The sequence below is a fragment of the Ranitomeya variabilis genome, chromosome 4 (assembly GCF_051348905.1).
Source record: "Ranitomeya variabilis isolate aRanVar5 chromosome 4, aRanVar5.hap1, whole genome shotgun sequence".
Lineage (NCBI taxonomy): Eukaryota > Metazoa > Chordata > Amphibia > Anura > Dendrobatidae > Ranitomeya > Ranitomeya variabilis.
Window position 1 is genome coordinate 450,083,291 of NC_135235.1, and position 21,339 is coordinate 450,104,629.

The window sequence follows — 21,339 nt, forward strand, 5'->3', positions numbered from 1 at the left end:
GTCTTTGTACTGTCCCCTCATATATTTATACATTAACATAAGATCACCCCTTAGCCTTCGTTTTTCCAAACTAAATAGCCCCAAGGGTAATAACCTATCTTGGTATTGCAGACCCCCCAGTCCTCTAATAACCTTGGTCGCTCTTCTCTGCACCCGCTCTAGTTCAGCTATGTCTTTCTTATACACCGGAGACCAGAACTGTGCACAGTATTCTAAGTGTGGTCGCACTAGTGACTTGTATAGAGGTAAAATTATGTTCTCCTCATGAGCATCTATGCCTCTTTTAATGCATCCCATTATTTTATTTGCCTTTGTAGCAGCTGCCTGACACTGGCCACTGAATATGAGTTTGTCATCCACCCATACACCCAGGTCTTTTTCTTTGACTGTTTTGCCCAGAGTTTTAGAATTAAGCACATAGTTATACATATTATTACTTCTACCCAAGTGCATGACCTTACATTTATCCCCATTAAAGCTCATTTGCCATTTATCAGCCCAAACTTCTAGTTTACATAAATCATCCTGTAATATAAAATTGTCCTCCCCTGTATTGATTACCCTGCAGAGTTTAGTGTCATCTGCAAATATTGAAATTCTACTCTGAATGCCCCCTACAAGGTCATTAATAAATATGTTAAAAAGAAGAGGTCCCAATACTGATGCCTGTGGTACTCCACTGCTAACCGCGACCCAGTCCGAGTGTGCTCCATTAATAACCACCCTTTGTTTCCTATCCCTGAGCCAGCTCTCAATCCACTTACACATATTTTCCCCCATCCCCATTGTTCTCATTTTATGTAACAACCTTTTATGTGGCACCGTATCAAAAGCTTTTGAAAAGTCCATATACACTACATCCACTGGGCTCCCTTGGTCCAGTCCAGAACTTACCTCTTCATAGAAGCTGATCAAATTAGTCTGACATGAACGGTCCCTAGTAAACCCGTGCTGATACTGGGTCATGAGGTTATTCCTCTTCAGATACTCCAGTATAGTATCCCTTAGAAAACCCTCTAGGATTTTACCCACAGTAGAGGTTAAACTTACTGGCCTATAATTTCCGAGTTCAGTTTTTGTCCCCTTTTTGAATATTGGCACCACATTTGCTATACGCCAGTCCTGTGGTACAGACCCTGTTATTATGGAGTCTTTAAAGATTAAAAATAATGGTCTATCAATGACTGTACTTAGTTCCTGCAGTACTCGGGGGTGTATCCCATCCGGTCCCGGAGATTTGTCAATTTTTGTGATTTTTAGACGCTGCCGTACTTCCTGCTGGGTTAAGCAGGTGACATTTAATTGGGAATTTTTATCACTAGTCATATTGTTTGTCATGGGATTTTCTTTTGTAAATACTGATGAAAAAGTCATTTAGCATATTGGCTTTTTCCTCATCCACCATTTCACCCAGACTATTTTTAAGGGGGCCAACACTATCATTTTTCAGTTTCTTACTATTTATGTAGTTAAAGAATATTTTGGGATTACTTTTGCTCTCTCTGGCAATGAGTCTCTCTGTCTTAAACTTTGCTGCCTTGATTTGCTTTTTACAGAATTTATTTAATTTTTTGTATTTATTTAATGCCTCCTCACTACCTACTTCCTTTAATTCTCTAAATGCTTTCTTTTTGTCCCTTATTGCGCCCCTTACAGCTCTATTTAGCCATATTGGTTTCCTCCTATTTCTAGTATGTTTATTCCCATACGGTATATACTGTGCACAGGTCCTATCCAGGATGCTAATAAACGTCTCCCATTTTCTTTGTGTATTTTTATGTCTCAGGATATGGTCCCAGTTAATTGCACCAAGATCCTCTCTCATCGGTTGGAAATTTGCCCTCCTGAAGTTTAGTGTCCTTGTCACCCCTCTACTACACATCTTATTAAAGGATACATGAAAACGTATTATTTTGTGACCCCCAACCCTTATATTTGCTATGCGGTCTGGCCTGTTGGTTAATATTAGGTCTAGCAGTGCCCCCCTTCTTGTTGGGTCCTGAATCAGTTGTGAAAGGTAATTGTCTCTCATAGTTGCCAAAAACCGATTACCTTTGCTGGAACTGCAGGTTTCTGTTCCCCAATCTATTTCAGGGTAGTTGAAGTCCCCCATAATAATGACTTCTCCTTGAGTCGCAGCTTCATCTATTTGCTTTACGAGGATATTCTCCATTGCTTGCATTATTTTTGGAGATTTATAACAAACCCCTATCAGTAATTTATTATTTTTTCCCCCTCCCCTTATCTCCACCCACAGGGACTCTACATTTTCATTAGATTCACCTATATTATCACGCAGGATGGGTTTTAAGGATGATTTTACATATAGACACACCCCACCCCCTCGCTTATCTGTACGGTCCAGTAGCATAGCTACTGGGGGGGCAGAGGGGGCCATTGCCCCGGGCCCAGTCACCTGAAGGGGCCCACCGGGAGATCCACTGCCGAGTCTGAGGTGTCAGGGAGAGAGCAGCACAATGCCGGCTGCAGAGCCTCCCTCCGTGCAGAGTGCAATGTGGTCTCACCCAAGGAGTCTCTTCCTGGCTGGCAGCAGCAGCTGCAGTTACTTTCTGGCTGTGCAGTGTGTGCACGCTTGGTTTGGCTGGGGCACGCTGGGTCTTAGTGCCCTCCTCGCATCTATCTGGACACTTCCTGGTTCTCCTCACTGTCTGCCTGAAAACTTCATCAGTAAGTGGGGATGGAATTATTAGAGTAATTTAGGCATCTCATGGTCACTGTGGGGGTGAATGTGAGAGGATGGTGGTAGTGTGGGGGCTGAAGTGGGAGAGGAGGACAGGGCACTGTGGGGTAAATGTGAAACGATGGGGGTTATTGTGGGTGTGCAGGGGGACAGGGCACTGTGGGGGTGAATGAGAGGATGGTGGTATTGTGGGAGGGGGACAGGGCACTGTGGGGGTGAAAGAGAGGATGCGGTATTGTGGGAGGGGGACAGGGTACTGGGGGTGAATGGGGGAGTTTGAGGGTATTGTGAGGGCTGACGTGGGTGAGGGGGCACTGGGGGGCTGATTATTATTATACTGTTTAATGTTATGAGATAGTCACTCCATCATATGTGAGGGTATGTGTCCTCGAGGTGTATTGGCAGCGCTTTGGATGCAGCAGATACTCCGCTCCGCCCAAAGCGCTGTCCCCTGTTGTACGCACAGTGATTCTGCATATATTCATTGAACACAGGTGGAATCACCGCATCCTATTTATAGACTTTTATTTATCTTGTGGAGACGGAGCATCTCCACAAGATAAATAGACACGCTGCTGTCTAGAAAGACGCGCCACATGTCCGGTTATGCAGGTCTGCCACCTGCGTCTATGTACGCATAGTGGAGATGGGATTTCATAAAATCCCCTCCACTATGCTGTAACATCTGGAAGCTGCGGATGTACACAGCGTTCAATCCCCAGCAAAAACCCAAGCAATACACCCCTTGGAAACATACCCTAATAGTTGCTGTCTTGGGGGCTGGAGATGGGGTCGGGGGCTTATTATTATTGCGAGCTGGGTCTTTTATAAGTATTAGTTAAACAAGCCTAGCAAAGAAGGTTAATATTACTATAACAAGGATAAGTATTAACATAAGGGCGCAGACAGACACTGTACAACTCATGCGACGATCGCATTGCAATCCTCGGACTGGCCCTGACACCTCTCCTGACATAAGCGTGACAGCGTGATGGATTACTATGCAACTGTCAGCCCCAGGTCAGGAGAGCCGACGGTCAGTCCGAGGATTGCGATGCGATCCTCACATGAGAAATACGTCCGTCTGTCTGCCCCCTAACAAGTATAACAATACAGTGCCCACGGGCTGCATTCTATGTTATAAGAATACATTGCTTATAATTAAATTATTAAAGGGAACCTGTCACCCCCCCCAGGGCCTATTAAGGTAATAGAGCCAGCCACCTTTAGCAGCACTAAGACTACGTTCACATTTGCGTTGTGCGCCGCAGTGTCGGCGACGCAACGCACACAAAAACGCAGCAAAACGCACGCTAAAACGCTGCGTTTTGCGACGCATGCGTCCTTTTTGGCCGAAAGTTGGACGCAAAAAAAATGCAACTTGTTGCTTTCTCTGCGCCCAACGCTTGCGGCCATGCGTCGCAAAACGCAGCACAACGCATGTCCATGCGCCCCCATGTTAAATATAGGGGCGCATGACGCATGCGGCGACGCTGAGGCGCCGAACGCTAATGTGAACGTAGACTTAGGCTGCATTCTGTGAAGGCGGCTCTTATGTTTTTGATCCCTAATAACGCTGAAATATTCACTTTTATAAATTGCGTGCCATACCTGTATTGAGTCTGGGGGGTACGTCTTTTGTCCCCAGACACAACCACCTCCGAGCCATCCATCATGCCACCGTGCTCCAATGTCTGGGCTCTCATTTTTCGGGCATGGGCCGTGTGCGCTGCCCTGGAACTCACATCAGCTGATATACTGATATCGCGCCTGCGTGTAGCGGAGGACCAAGATCCCGCCCCGCGGTGTGTTATGATTCATTCACACTGCGGGGCTGGGAATCTGGCGCTGTGCGCAGGTGCGATCTACTTACATCACTTGATATGAGTTCCAGGGCAGCGAGCACTGCGCATGCCCGAGAAATAATTGCACAGCGCCGGTGATGGCACAAGACAGAAAGGAGGCAATGCTCAGTGGGATGATGAACGGCTGCGAGGCGGCTGAGTCAGGGGGAGAAAACGTACCTCCCGGACTCAATACAGGTATGGCGCACAATTTATAAAAGTGAATATTTCAGCATTATTAGGGATAAAAAACATAAGAGCCGCCTTCACAGAATGCAGCCGTAGTGCTGAAGAAGGGGGCTCTTTTACCGTAATAGGCCCTGGGGGGGGTGACAGGTTCCCTTTAAGTTATTAAAGGCTTGGGATAATTGTCTGCAGTCACTCTACAGACTGCCAAATCATGATGGGGTGCACCTGCCGTCATGAGACCCCAAGACCACTGGTGTGATCAGGCGGTCATGCGACAACATTTGCTATTTGCACGTTTTGACTTCTCTCAATATAAGAAAATCGTCACACGACCTCCTGCTCTCATCAGCGATGCTGGGGCCATTATTACTGTACATAGGGGGACTCCTAAATATTAAGTAGGCACTTACGAAGCATTGAAGCCTAACTACTGGGTGGCAGATAGTGCTGTAGCCGCTGTCAGTCTGTCCCAGGGCATCAGTTACAGCCGCCACTCTATACACAGAGCTCTGACTGAAAAATGTTGAAGTAATAGTATACACAGTCTGTCCGTCTGGGCCAGGTGGAAAAGATGGGAAAAGTGAACGTCCTCTGTAAGTCACCATCTATAACTGTACTGTGATCTCTCTATGTCATGTAGGACTGGTATCTACCACTATATGGTATTACCGTATGGCGGTAATATCAGTGCTGGTTATTGTATAGAGATTTATTTTCAATAACAGTGCGGTCATCTCCTGAGGTTCCCCTATACCCACCATAGTTACAATCATGGTTACCTGGTTAAGGGCCACAGGTGGACACAGACAGAAAAGGGCCTATGTGCAAGCACAATATATGGGCCCTTTGCAGCCCAAGAACTTCTAAAAATACAAAATTGCACCTAATTTAGAGGTAGAAATGGGCCCCCTTAACTCTTGGGCCCATGTGTTGCCGCATAGTTTGCGCTAATGATATGTCCGCCTGTTAGGGGCCCACTCACATGTTTCGCCCCCCCCCCTGAGCTGAACCCCTAGCTACGCCTCTGGTACGGTCATTTCTGAACAGGCTATAACCCTGCAAGTTAACAGCCCAGTCATGGCTCTCATCCAGCCATGTTTCAGATATCCCCACCATGTCATAATTATGTTCCAACAACATTAGTTCTAATTCGTCCATTTTGTTGGCGAGGCTTCTGGCATTAGTATACATGCACTTGATGATCCTCTCTGTACCTCTATTCTTTCTTAAATTACTAACTGTTCTAACCCCACCCCCCATGCCACCGCCACCCCCAACTTCCTTATTTGTGCCCAGGTCTCTATCTGCACTATCTTCCCCTCCTATAAAATGAATACCCTCCCCCCAATCCCTAGTTTAAACACTCCTCCAACCTTCTAGCCATTTTCTCCCCCAGCACAGCTGCACCTTCCCCATTGAGGTGCAGCCCGTCCCTAGCGTAGAGCCTGTAGCCAACTGAGAAGTCGGCCCAGTTCTGCAGGAACCCAAACCCCTCCTTCCTACACCAATTCTTGAGCCACTTATTAACCTCCCTAATCTCCCGTTGCCTCTCTGGCGTGGCACGTGGTACAGGCAGTATTTCGGAAAATACCACGTTGGAGGTCCTTGCTTTCAGCTTGCAGCCTAATTCCCAGAAATCATCTTTAAGGACCTTCCACCTACCTCTAACTTTGTCATTTGTGCCAATGTGCACAATGACCGCTGGGTCCTCCCCAACCCCTCCCAGCAATCTGTCCACCCGATCAGCGATGTGTCGGACTCGAGCGCCAGGTAGGCAGCACACCGTTCGACAATCCCTGTCTTTGTGACAGATTGCCCTATCTGTTCCCCTAATAATTGAGTCCCCCACTACCAGCACCTGTCTGGCCTGCCCTGCTCTCCTATTTCCCTCCTTACTGGAGCAGTCACTCCTCCGGCTTTCAGAGAATATGGCTGGCTGCAGCAGTGCTACCCCTGTACTGGCACCCCCCTCATCTGCCAACTTAGCAAACTTATTGGGGTGTGCCAGATCAGGACTAGTCTCCCTGGCACTCTTCCCTCTACCCGGCCTTCTAACTGTCACCCAGCTAACTGCCTCACTGTCCTGCAGCTCCATCCTACCATCCCCCTCCTCATCTATCCCATTGGGCGTCTGCTCTGTGAGCAGAAGACTCCTCTCCATATTGTCTATGGATCTCAGTGTTGTCAGCTGCACATTTAGATCCAGAATTTGGGCTTCCAAATGCTCAACGTGCTCACATCTCGCACAGCAGTATGCACCCTCGACTGGCTGATCAAGGACTGCATACATGTGGCAAGATGTGCACTGGATGGCATTAACAATAGTGGAGCACATTTCCTAATAGGGATTGCACCAGACAGAAACGTTAAATAAATACAAGTATTAATAAAAACAGACAGCAATTCCTCCCTTGGAAACTCCCTGATTCCAAAGTCACTGAATCACAAGTCACACTTACCGCCGTCCACACTTACGCTCAGGGCACACTCAGCTCGCTCACACTCGCTATGCTGAAGATTTATAGATTTTTTTTTTCTCTCTATTTCCCTTCAACAACAAGCCACCTTGCTGTTCAAATGCACTTCTAAAAAGGGCAGAAAAGTGGTGACGGGTTCCCTTTTAAGGGTTATAACTAGCTCCGATCCTGGTTGTTGCATATGGATCCAGACTACAAAAGTTTCTGATCTACCTTTTGTATAGGTGGTTCTTTGTGAGTCGTCTGCCAGGGCCGTGGGGTACTCTGCACCGGGTCCGGTGTTCACAGGGGGATTTCATGGTGGCAACCCGGTCCGTGGCCCAGGGCGCCCATGTAAAAGGGAAAGGTCTTTAAAGGGGATAAACTTTATGTTCATGATGCCACCTGTGGTATTCGGTCAGGGTGACAGACGCTGCTTTAAGGAGTACCCGGGGGTGATGTTATGGCAGCTAAATGGTATACCTTCCCACAGGTGAAGTATATCCCCAGGGCTTCCCAGTGTGAAGATGGTAGAATGGTGAGGGGTGCAGTAAGGAACGAGGACACAGGTTTGCAGTCTCTTTACCTCGTTTACTGAAGACTTCAGCAGCCACAGTCCAGGGCACCGGATCACAGGGCAGGTAGGGTCCGGCCGGTTTGGAGGCAAGTCCAGAGTCCCCTTATACAGGTGGAAAATAGAAGCCTTCCTTTGCGTTGTAGTGGTGTAGTCCCTTACTGCTAGAAGCTTCACATAAGGCCCTCACAGATGTTACCTCTTTCTCTCTGTCCCCCGGGTAGGATAGGACATAACCCGTATGACTGGTGACTTGAGCCTGTTTATAGGGTCTCTTAGATGACCTGGCTCTGTGGGGTGTCACCGTGCCTCGTGGGTGTGGGTGCGGACAGGTAACGTGCAATTAGCTGTCCTGCCAGCCTCTGATGTAAGGCGTGGAGGTCCTTACAACCTCGGTGTTTCGGCTACTGTGTTCTGCAACTCAGAAGGAGGCAGCCTGCTCGGGGCTGGTCCCCCGTCTGGTATCCTCTCCTGTGCTCTGCTTTCCTGCATGCTCACTGCAATCAATTCTGCTTTCTAAATGTCTCTTTCCTGGAGCTGTAGCTCTGTGGCATGCACAGCTCTGTAAACCCTCTGTCCTCCTCAGACTGCAGTCTGGAACTCATTAACTTTCCCTACAGATATATATCTGTATATATATATATATAGAGTGATGCTACGTTTGGAGGCAGGAAAGGATAACTGTAACCAGGTACCACAAAGATGCAACACATTCACACTCCAGGCCACCAGGGGGAGCTTTCGATCCTATTTACTAGGTGAATATATATATATATATATATATATATATATATATATATATATATATATATATATATATATATATATATATATATATATATATATATATATATATATATATATTCACCTAGTAAATAGGATCGAAAGCTCCCCCTGGTGGCCTGGAGTGTGAATGTGTTGCATCTTTGTGGTACCTGGTCACAGTTATCCTTTCCTGCCTCCAAACGTAGCATCACTCTCCCCAGGAGGAAAGCAATGCTACTGGGACGACCAGGACCCTGGGGCGCCACATATGCACTAAGCCTATCTGTTGGTGGCGTTCACTTACGAAGCATACCAGAATGTTTTCAGGCTGCATTCGTTTATGCAATTTATTTTATTTTGAAACAAAAGTAAAGAGTGGATGGTAAGAGAATATATAGTAAAAACTCTAGTTTTGGCTTAACAAATGCATCAAGATTGCACATCCTCATTTGGACACAGAACATCACCATGTTTTCTCAATAGTATAACAAAAAAACACCATTCAAACAGCCTCATTTAAAAAGTGCATCAAAAAGCCAAAAAGCATGTGTATTTTAAAACTAGCATCTGTATGCATTTTTTTAAAAATTCACCTAAACTGCACAATATATAGTAGGTTTGGTGGTTTAATACGGACTTACTGATATTTAGAAAACATAGCACGTAGTGGAAATTGGTATAAGACTAAGATTCTATTATCCCTATAAAACAAATGGCCCATTCTCCATTTGTACTGGACATGTGCACCACTACTCTTAATCATTGCTATTGGCGGACTTATTTGTAAGTCTTTTAAGAGCGATTGGCTCTTATTGGGGTGTTCATGGAGTCCTCTGTAAATATAGAGGTCCATCTGATCCTGAGAGAAAACTTACGGTAACTATTGTAGTCCACAAGAAGCCAAGGGAGTTTCATAGAAAAATCTGAAATGAAGATCAAATATTCTTTCGTTTTCCAACTACTATTGGAAAGGGAGGGAATGAACGAGCTTCACTTTAATTAAAGGATAAACTCACCAAGCAGCAAGTTACCTCTTTATTTGCTGATGAAGTAAGGAAGCCCTGCAAAGGTTTGCACCTCCATGAAAAATAGAGAAGCGTAATAAAGTCAGCTCACCACCAGCAAACGAAGATTCAATCTTGCATGGATCTACTCTAGAAATAATGGAGTCTAAAGCCCCATTCAGACTTCCATGTTTATCATATGTAAAAACATGGACAGTAGTTCATCTGCTTTTCAGTTTGTAACATTTGTTTCATCAGTGATTTTTACATTTAAATAAATTGCAAAGCTTCTCTCATCTTTAGCAATGTTAATCATGGCAATCTAAAACAATTTTGAAGCGCCAAATAAAGCTCCAGTGGTGAGGGCCACTTATTTTTCTCATCTTCTCATAATTTTTGAAGATTGTATTGCTGCACAGTTGAGCACCACCAGGGGTGTACATAGAAATGATGGGGCTATATAGCAGAAGTTCTAATTGGGCCCTCCAAAAAAAGAAAAAAAATATTGGTGGAGTCGCAGAAGAACCAATCTCACAACTTTGCAGCACTTCCAAAGTAATTTTGTTCTTATTGAAGCCCCTTTGTATTCACATGCACTAAAATACTTTATGGACACCATGAAAAAGGTATGATTCCAACAAAAGTGCCCCAAACACTGTATGATACCCCCCTGTGAAATTCCCCACAGTAACCTCCTCATGCACAGTATGATGCCCTCACAGTGACACAATACAATATTATGACCCCCACTCAGCCCTACACACAGTATGATGACCCCCCACACACCAACCCTCGGCACATTGTGATGACCTTCACACTAGCCCTCGGTGCTGTGTGATGATGACCCCCATGCTCGGTGCTGTGCGATGGTGACCCCCCCCCCCCCCCCCCCGCCCCACACCAGCCCTTGGCTGTCTTTCAGAGGAATCTATACATTTTTTAATGTATGTGCATACGCCTTCATTAAACACTTGTCACTTTGAACGCAAACAACTGATTAGATGAAATCATCCATTTGATACGACTTTAGTCTATTCTATGTATGGGGTCTTTAAGGTTTAATTACTGAAACATGATCAGAGGCTCCTGTTCTGTCTTTACTTCAACAAAGAATAAAAAGTGGTGCTTTATTGGAAATTCCATTATTACTTCTACATTTCTTCTATCCTACCATGAAAAATGGGACAACTTAGGGCTATTCCCTATTGGGCTCCACTTTATTGACACCTTTTATGTCAGGGGTGAGGTGGGACACTGAGTCAGCCGCAGGTAGATATGGCAATTGTCTTTTTATGTGGTACATATATGTAATGGTTTCACTGTATGTATGCTTAGGCAACCAAAGTGCAATATACCGGACTTGTGTGGCATTGCTCTCTACTACACTGCATTATATGCTCTTAGCTTGTTATATGCTGTGGCCTCCCTCTTTTTTTAGGTGCTTGTGCACTATGGCACTGGATATGTTTTCCATAAATAAAGCCTTATTTTAATTATATTCTGGATCTCTTCATTTTTTTGGCTGTCTGTTATGTCAGACCGAAGGTATTGAGTATATGGTAGGAAGTGCCAGTTGTATAATAGGGACAGTGGTTGTTTAACACACCCTGCATATGCCATTTCCACATGGATTCAGAACCTCCGCCCTCTGGCATGTAGGCATTGCAAGAGGATTGCCCGAAATGGAACGGCTGTTAAACCAGTATAGCAAGTTCCCTGTATAGCAGAGCAGGAGTCAATGAGTGAAGGTGCTGGAGAACACTTTCTTTATTCTTCAAGTTCCCATCTGCCATGGAGTTTTTTTCAACATTTGTACTGAAGAAATAGGATGGGATGAAAGTTTCAACCTCTTTTATAATGTTCTCTAATTTCCGGAATGGAATCTGTTTTGCTTTGTGCCTGCTGCCTCGTCTAGAACCTACAAACCTTGTGAATGGATTCTAAGATGTCACCATCTCACAGTGTAGACTCTCTCGAGCAAGCAGAAGATGCCTCATTGTTTCCTGTTACCCGGATACCAAGACCCCAAATTCTTCTCTCTAGACACTCGTTTCCTTGGTCAAACAGGTAACCAGTACAATCACATTGCAGGGGTTTCCATATAGTTCTATTCTACAGTAGCTAGATAGTAAGGTTATGATATGCATGGTGTCAACCAATTTACTGTATATCTTTTATTGTTAATTATAGGCAGTGCTTATTGGGATTAAATTATTTATGAGCAGAATATTCACAACAATCTGAAAGGTAGATATCTATTTTATGGCTGTTTAGAGTATCTCAATTGGCTGATTATGAGGAACAACAAATTGCATAAGAATACTCTAAAGAGTGTGATCACATGTTGTAGAAGAGATAGCAAATCTGCAATAAATATGCATGTTCCATAGAAATCGAGATGATTTGCTGATTTTAAAATCCACACGTCAGTTTTTATGCAGAACTCACTGTGGATTTTATCAAATTCTACAGGCAAATGTACACGCAACGCATGCAGACTTTGCTGGGAATATGCTGCAGAAAAATCCACAGCAAATCTTTTCTAAATACACCCTAAAAGAGTTTGAATTAGACATTACCGATATATTCACTATAATGTACATCTCCTGCTGCTTGCTTAACAAAAAGGGGACCTAAATGGCAGTGCTTCTCCTAGCTTTTATTTTTTTTTTTTAAGTCCGGTCATGATTATATCTAATATATCCCATTACCTGATTTAAAAAAAAAAAGCTAGCAGGGTATATATAGAAATGTGTATACTCCTGTGTGTGTATGCCTATAATAGAAATATATATGTTTGTGTGTATATAATTTAATTGGTTTGCCTTGAGATGGGCCTTTTGTAGGAGGAAAAGTGAGCCTGACCTATCTAAGGTTCCTACAGTGGGCCCAAGTGTTTGTAGAAGAATCCACAGTCCATGAGGAGGATTATAATCAAATTGTTGTATATACTTTTGGAGGCTAAATGTGGACTATGCTGAGGCTTGAGATGAAGCATATATCCTGATGGTTTTTGTAGTAACCAAAGGAGAAGATTGTCTTACTCTAAGTTCATGACATGATTTTATAGCATAGTGTAGGTAGGGCAGTATAAAGTTTTGGCTTGTGTATTAGGGGTTAAGTTGAGCCATAGAGTGCATGCTCTAGTGACCATGTGATGGACTTGTGTTGATGTCAGGGTAACCTGATCTTTTACTTATCAGGAGAATACAGGATGTAGGTTTCATTCTGTGTACACATAAAAGGTACAGTATGTGGTGTTGGCATATCATGTGGTTATGGTGACCACTACATGTGAGGGGCAAATCATGAGCCTGAAACCACTTGTGATAGAACAGGAACTGACACCAATTTGTGGTGGTCCCATACCTTACATAAGGAAAACTTATGATATCAAGTAGATACTGGATGGGGGTTTATTATGGCAAATAACTTGCTATGGAATTGTTAGTCGTGATGTTACAGCAGTTACCTTACAAAAACCCACTGGTTCAGTCAATTAAGTTATTCTAACATCACAGCAACTTTCATGTCAGATAACAACGTGAGGTCATCGTAGCTTGTCTGTCTGATAGCAACTTGTTGACCACAAGTATGCAATTTGCAGTCATGTGCCTTCTAGTCTCATCCAACTCCTCTCAATAGAAGATAATGAAGAGAAGCAAAGGAGAGTCTAGTAAGTACGGCGAATACAGTGGAATAGTCATAGTGACAGTGTGCATATTGCATGCAGTCACGATTCACCAGTCTTCTATCACAGTGACTGCAGACTATTTCTTACACTGGAAAACCCCTGTAAATTTCCCACAATTAACATGTTATGGTTGATATAATCCATTTTCTTCAACTTCGGTCTAATCAATATGGGCACTTTCAGAGGCAAGAACCAACATGGGAGTCCTGTACATCATCACTACAGGGGCTCCGTAGTTGACATCTGCTATTTTGAGAAGTGTGGTGCTAGCTGTAGAGTCTTAGATAATAGATAATTGTTTTTTATTTGAGCATTATTGGCACAGAAATGGTACTGAAATCCTAATCAATGGATAGTTGAAAGAAAAGAGAAGGGGATCATCAACTACCTGGGGAAGAAGAAAAAAATTGTTTCCTTACTTCTGTCATTCTATCATTTGTTGACCAAGGCTATATTCACACAGCCATGTGACATGTCTATGTGCTGCCCATATTTTTTAATCTTTCAGCACATGGACCCCATGGGTTTCAAGTATCTATTCGCACATCTGTGAAAATCACAGATCCGAGTGTGAGATCCGTGCGACTCTGAGCTTTTCCTATTCTGATCTAATTTTGAGCAACACATTAGGACATAGTCAATGGGTCTGTGTGGTCTCTGAGTGTGCCGTTTGCTTTTGATGTGGGAATGTAGCCTATGTCCATTACTCCATTATCGAGCATTTGGAGGAGCAGTTAACAGTCTACAGTGCAAAACACCCCAGAGGAACCCAGAAGGATGAAGAGAATGGCTGCATTTGCTTACGCTTTAGGATGTCATGTTAGACTTTGAGTGTGTGAAAATCAGATTGGAAGCGGTAGAAAAGAGAGTTGGCCGAGAGATGGCCACATAAAGGCCCCGTCACACATAGCGAGATCGCTAGCGAGATCGCTGCTGAGTCACAAGTTTTGTGACGCAACAGCGACCTCAGTAGCGATCTCGCTATGTGTGACACGTACCAGCGACCCGGCCCCTGCTGCGAGATCGCTGGTCGTGTCGGAATGGCCTGGGCCGTTTTTTGGTCGTTGAGGTCCCGCTGACATCGCTGAATCGGTGTGTGTGACACCGATCCAGCGATGTCTTCACTGGTAACCAAGGTAAACATCGGGTTACTAAGCGCAGGGCCGCGCTTAGTAACCCGATGTTTACCCTGGTTACCAGCGTAAATGTAAAAAAAACCAAACAGTACATACTCACCATCTGATGTCCGTCAGGTCCCTTGCCGTCTGCTTCCCACACTGACTGAGCGCCGCAAAGTGAAAGTACAGCACAGCGGTGACGTCACCGCTGCGCTCTGCTCTCACTGTATGGCGGCACTCAGTCAGAGCAGGAAGCCGCCGGCGGGGGACCTAACGGACATCAGATGGTGAGTATGTACTGTTTGTTTTTTTTTGGTAACCAGGGTAAACATCGGGTTACTAAGCGCGGCCCTGCGCTTAGTAACCCGATGTTTACCCTGGTTACCCGGGTGCTGCAGGGGGACTTCGGCATCGTTGAAGACAGTTTCAACGATGCCAAAGTCGTTCCCCTGATCGTTGGTCGCTGGAGAGAGTTGTCTGTGTGACAGCTCCCCAGCGACCACACAGCGACTTACCAACGATCACGGCCAGGTCGTATCGCTGGTCGTGATCGTTGGTAAATCGCTATGTGTGACGGGGCCTTAAGGCAAGAGTAGACCAAATGTCCCAGACAGTTTGCAGTGTAAGATGAGGCAAATAGTTTTTCAGGACATAAAATCCTGCAAGTTGTTGTCAGTTTGGAAAAAGTATCCATATCTTCAACACTGAGACCTATGATAAGAGCTTAGTTGTTGGGACTGAGGAGGGGGCAAAAAATATTTTGGATTGTATATGGCATGGTGGGGGAAACATGAACATGCAATGGAGGAAATCTGTGTGGCATACGTGATTATCTCCATAGATGTTTGGTACCTCTAGATAATGGCACCATTGAGGTAAATTAGTTTGAGATTTGTGCCAAAATTGCTGCCATTTGTGTTCAGAAACACAAAGGATGGGGGTGCTACCTCTTTCAGGACATTTTTAGTATTCCATTGTAATGTTTGGCAGCCATGTGTGTGCAGCGCCCCAGAGTCCTGGTCGTTGCAGTACTGACGCTCCGCCGCTAAGGGGAGTGATGGTACGTCTGATGGCACTTAAGGAGTTCACCTGACCAGGTGTCACAGTCACACTTTACACTTCACATTCTGGCCACCAGGGGGAGCAAAGGGTTCTATGCATTAGGCCACTCCTCACAATCTGGTAAAACTGGGGGCTGGATAGGAAGTTAATCAGAAGCTGACTGGGTTGGAACCAGGCAACATCCTGTGGCAGAGGGTGTTGCAGGGGAAGATTCAGGGTGGTCTCTGTCAGGGGTGGGATCCTGACAGTGGCCTAGCAAACAGAACAGAACGTTACGGAGCCGCGCCTGCACTCGAATGCGGCGGCATCCTAAGAAAGGAAAAGAAGCGAGGTTTACGGTGGAGAAGTGAGAAACAAGATCGCAGCAAAAAGGAGATAAAGCCAGTAGGAGTCGTGCCGTAAGATCGAGGCAACATCCTACTGAGGCGCGTAGCCGGTGGCCGGAACGCCGAGGAAGTATTAGGCTCCAAGCAATACTTCAAACAGCGGCAGGACAGTTAATTATAGGTTGGCTGTCTCACCTAAATCACCTAAGCAGACACAGGGGGCAATTGTGGGAGAGGGGCGACGCTAGGGTCCCGGAAGAACTCCAGGCCTACCCGTCATACGGGTGCGTCCTATCCATATCATCTGGGGGACGGAGAAGAACATCAGAATAGATACGAGTTGTGAGAAAGAAGAACATCAGAAACAGACACAACAGTTGTGAGGACTTGACAACGGGCATCCGTGACTCCTGTGAGCTCGAATGTAAAACCTTTTACCTTACCTTACGACACCCCCGGGATAACCACCTCCCCCTTTTCTTGCGGCCAAAGGACACCCCCTATTAAAACACACGACAAATAGGTTGGATTAATTGGCCACAGCAGCCGTTTATTAACATTTAACATACAAAAATGATATAACAATAAACCCTGGAAGTGGATGATCCTCGAAGCCCGAAACCTGTATTAAACATTTTTTGCCAACCGTCCCACCTATTTTGGCCTTATATCCGCCTTACCCCCAGCCGCTATGCACCAGCTCGGAGGCAAACTCCACCCGCCAGGCCAAAAACCGCACACGAGATTGTGGGTCCCCTAATAATCCCCTCCACGGGATTATCGATACCACTTTTCCGATTTCAAATCACCCCGGGGAGTCCAGGACCTATTGAGATCCCCCCCCCCATCAATCCGCCATTTTCCACCTCCACCAACTTCGAGGACCACCACCCCCTGCCACAAACATAAATGCACTAACCCCTTAGCCATTTATGTCCCTCCACACCCTCAAAGCTGTTTTGATGCCCTCCTGGATCGCCAAACACCACATGTCGGTACCCACTGCATTCAAATGTACCCCATCCAACCTCCAATAACCTCCAGTGCCGGATTCTAGATTTATGTGCCGCACCACTACCGCTCCGTTCCTTGCCATGAACCGCGAAACAGCTTTGTTTACCTTGATCCTCGCCTTGTTTACCCCTTCTGGTGATCTAGCACCCTGCCAAACCTTCCGCGGACGATGTCCGACCAGACCGCCAAAACCCTTGGAAACATTGCCCACAACCTCAACATGTCGAACTTAATGTCCTTGATAAGTTCCCTGCACGGCCTCTTCCCCAAGTCATTACCCCCCAGGTGAATAACTACAATTTGTGGGACCTGATCCCAAAGCACGAAACGATGAAACTCAGGCAAAAATTGACTCCAAGTCATCCCCCTTTTCCCGATCCATCTCAGCGACCCGACGTCCCGTGAAAACCCCAACTGCCGGCCATCTGGACGAACCGCTGCCCGCTCTGCCGCCCAGAACACAAATGAGTGTCCCATTATCCACACCAGCAATTTTCCGTGTTCTGTAAGAGAATAAACAATAACACCGATCAAGGTGAGAAAATTCTACTGAATGCATGCCCCCACGAAATTAGACCAGATCCGGGCGAACATAAGACCTGAATCTTTCTGATTCCCACCGCCCAATTCTTTTAACCACTTCCTCCCCCAATCCTCTCCTGGCTGCTTCTGTTGCAGCCCCTATCTGAAATGAATGGCCACTGTATTTTGCGGGCGAAATTCCCCCGGTAACCAAACATTTCCGAAACACAAACAAATTGGAAGCGCGACAAGAAAGAACCGTCTGCATGAACCAACAGTGGATCGGATAATACACCCCCCCTTCTCATCAATTTATCCACGCAGGTTACCGGGCACAATGAACAATTTGAAACTTGAAATAACACTAATTTGCAACCTTTCCTAAACACGTCCGTTTTTGATGACCTAATAAACACCACCACCTTGTCAAACGTAACATCCACGTCCTCTCTCCGTAAACCCCCTCCCTTATATCTTGAAGGGCTAACCAGCTCCCCCAAGCGAAATGCTCCAAAAAACGCCAACGAAAAGGCCGCTCAAAATAAAATTACCTCCCAATCTGAAAAACAAACAACCCGTAACTGCCTTCCAATTGTTAACAGCACCTCAAAGGAGACCGGTCGCCTGCCGTCGAACGACTTCCGCCCTTTTTTCAAGCCCTTTACCACTTGCATCACCATAAATGACTTTGTCTCATCCTGTAAACCTCTAGCCTTAAAACCGAACGCTAATCCAGCTAGAAACTTATTCACCTTAGACACCGACCAACCCGATTCCCACACATGACCTACTAGCAACAACAATCTACCCTCGTCGTCTATGCCGGACCCGTAAGACACCTTCCAATCTTCCCATGTCCTCCAGGCCTGCTCATACTGCAGCCAAGACCTGTCTGATAGCGATCTAGCAAATAGATCCCTCACGGCCCTAACGGCAGGTTCCACAGCTCCGCTGGACACTCCCGGCACGCTGAGTCGAAGTAAGGCATCGGCCCCTGAAATTGATCCCACTGTGAATGGAAAAGGACATCATCAGCATTAGTAGGCCCGGATGACTTATAATCTGCTACAATCCACAGATTAAGCTTTAGGCTCAAGAAGACCAGGTGCTGCAGTACCCTAACGACTTCTGAAGACGCCGCAGATAACGTATTGATGGTTTCTACGACATTCGCATGCTCACAAGAAAAACAGATCTTTTTATTCCTCACTGTCTCGCCCCATACTGACAACGCCACCACTCGAGGAAATAACTGTAGTAGCACCCGATTTTGTAACAAACCTCGTTCACGCCAATTGAGTGGCCACTCCGCCACCACCGTCTGACCGCGATACTGCAGATTGAAACCACGCTTTTCAATCACGGTAATGAAAAGACCTAGATCAACCGCATTTTCAACTGACTGAATCCAAATAGATTTGCCATTGTATTCCTCTAAGAAAAGAGCCCACACCTTCAAATCCTGTTTCAACTCCTTAGTCAATCTGATAAAATGCAGGGGGGACTTTACTCCCACCGTCGCCAATGACAAACGCCGGCAAAATGCGCGGCCCATTGGCATAATTCTGCAAGCAAAGTTCAGCTTGCCCAATAAAGATTGCAAATCGTGCAACGTTATCTTGCGTCGTGTACTCGCCTTTCCAACTTCCTCCCGAAAAGCAACCAACTTGTCATCAGGCAACCTACATTCCATTGCCACGGAATCAATCTCTATACCTAGGAAACTTAGTGACGTTACTGTCCCGACAGTTTTTTCAGCTGCCAATGGAACTCCGAAACCTTTTGCTACTCTTTCCATCGTGTGCAATAGAATCGAGCAAGCCGCAGACTGTGGCGGGCCTACAAACAAGAAATCGTCGAGGTAATGTAGACAAGAATTTAAACCAGATACATCCTTAACAACCCATTCCAAGAATGTACTAACCGTTTCAAAATAGGCGCATGATAGTGAACAGCCCATGGGAAGACAACGATCAATGAAAAACCTCCGTCCCAAAAACAACCTAACAGGTGCATACTCTCAGGGTGCACCGGTAACAGGCGAAATGCCGCCTCGATATCCGTTTTCGCCATCAAAGCTCCCCTACCACACAGCCGTATTAAATTCATTGCTACATCAAAAGACGTGTAAGAAACTGCACACAGTTGAGGATCAATGCCATCGTTCACTGACAGACCTTTTGGGAAGGATAAATGATGAATAAGCCTAAATTTATTAGGCTCTTTCTTTGGAACCACTCCCAACGGTGACACCCTCAAATTACTGATTGGAGCCGTTGGAAAAGGTCCGGCCATCCTACCCAGATCAATCTCTTTTTTTTTTAATTTTTCAGACACAACGCTAGGAAATTGCAAAGCCGATTTTAAATTCTTTCTTGACAAACAAACATCCTGCTCAATAAACGGAATTTTAAAACCATAACCAAAACCTTCCCTTAGAAGTGACGCTGCTGCTACATCGGGGTATCTATTTAGATACGCTTCCATCGCGTCCAGCCGCACCGGTGTCTCCCCTTTTTTCAACACCGTCTCCCCCTCTTGTTTTTCCCCCCCTGAAACACCTAGCCGCCCCGTGTGTGCCCCGACAACTTGAGCATTCGTGTTTGAACTTACACTTGCTCCCAAACCTACATGCCCCTTCATTAAAGGAGAAACACAGTCCCTTCTGCATTGCGACTGAGTGTCCTGACTGTCCTGAACTCCCGGCGCCCCCTTGAAATGGCTGAAATCCCTGATTAGCTCTAACCGGTGCCGTAAGTCTCATCCATAACGCTATATCCTTATGTTCCCAACGCATGCCCGGTCGTACCGCTTAACGCTGCCTGAACTGCTCATCGTACCTTAACCATCCTAAACCGCCATATACCCTGTAAGCCTCCCCAATTGCGTCCATATAACAAAAAAGTCCCGAACAATTCTCGGGCGCCATCTCGCCTATTACACTCGCCAATATAGCAAACGCCTGTAACCAATTAGCAAATGTACGAGGGATCAGACGGTACCTCCTCCTCTCCTCGTCATCTTTTTTGGAATCATCTTTCCTTAACCTATCCAGATTAAATCTTTCCAATGGCAATAAAGAAAAAATATCAACATAATCCCCCTTCCAGATCTTTTCTTTCACCTCTTCCTTCAAATGTGACCCCAGCGGCCCCTCAAAACAAACATATACCTCGGTCCTAGCGGAATCATCCAAACGCACCGTCTCTTCATTTTCTTTATCCTTGTTAGCCCCTTCACTACGGTCTCCCGCGGCGCCTGACCCTGTCCCCCTTTCTGCTTCACTGCTGCCCCCCCCCGATGCAGCTGAGACCGCTGTACCTTGGCCCCCACACTGCGACACTACCTCAGACCCTGTTAACCCCCTATCCCCGCTGGCCCTTCCGCGATTCCCAGCCACGCCGCCGCAGGTGACCCCCCACTTTGAGGGCCCCCGTACCATATTCTGGCTAGATCTCTCAGGCCATGTAATATCAATCCCATCCCCCCGCTAGCCCCCCCCCCCATAAATGACTCCCGTTCCCTACTGTCACTGGGAGCTACAAAGGGGTTAAAATTAGAAAAATGCTGGCTCTCACCTGGCTGCCTGGGCGCTGTGAACCCAGCAGCCGAAGGTCCTGAGTCCTGGTGCAGGCGTGCCGATCCCAGGCTGGTTCCATCCACTGGTGGCTCCGCAGCTCCCGGGTCAACCTGCCTCACCGGCTGCCCACCGCCAGAAGCAGGCGAACCTGCAAGAATCGCAGGGCCCCTCGGAGCTGCCGCCGTGATCTGTAGGGTGCCGCCATCTTGGGGAGGTCCCCACAGCGCGCCGCCATCTTGGAGAAGTCCCGGGTGCTGGTGCGCAGGCGCCGGGCCCCATAATCAGGCGCCATCTTGCCGGAGTCCTTCTCCACGAGGTGCCGCACTTCCTGTAGCGGTGCCATCTTGAAAGAAGTCCCGGGCGAGCAGCGACGCTGCAGCGCTGCTGACCAAGGCAGCCGATCGCTGCCCACTGGAGCCGCCCCCACTGCTCCCTGGGCTGAGGATCCTCGGCGCACCGCTCCATCTGGTGCGCTAGAAGACAGGCCGGT

At 46.3% G+C, this 21,339-nt stretch overlaps 1 protein-coding gene across 4 annotated transcripts in view; it reads left to right on the forward strand.

Annotated features, from left to right (window-relative positions):
- Positions 1–21,339, forward strand: part of ARHGAP40 (Rho GTPase activating protein 40) — a 182,031-nt gene that overhangs the window by 93,221 nt on the left and 67,471 nt on the right. The window contains exon 1 of one of the 4 annotated variants that reach the window (XM_077251530.1): positions 11,254–11,600. The exons of the other annotated variants lie outside the window; for them this stretch is intronic. Within the exon in view, the coding sequence (XP_077107645.1) occupies positions 11,467–11,600 (134 nt within the window). The 5' untranslated portion in view covers positions 11,254–11,466. Of the gene's footprint in view, positions 1–11,253; positions 11,601–21,339 lie in introns of those variants that run through there. 4 annotated transcript variants of the gene reach the window in all.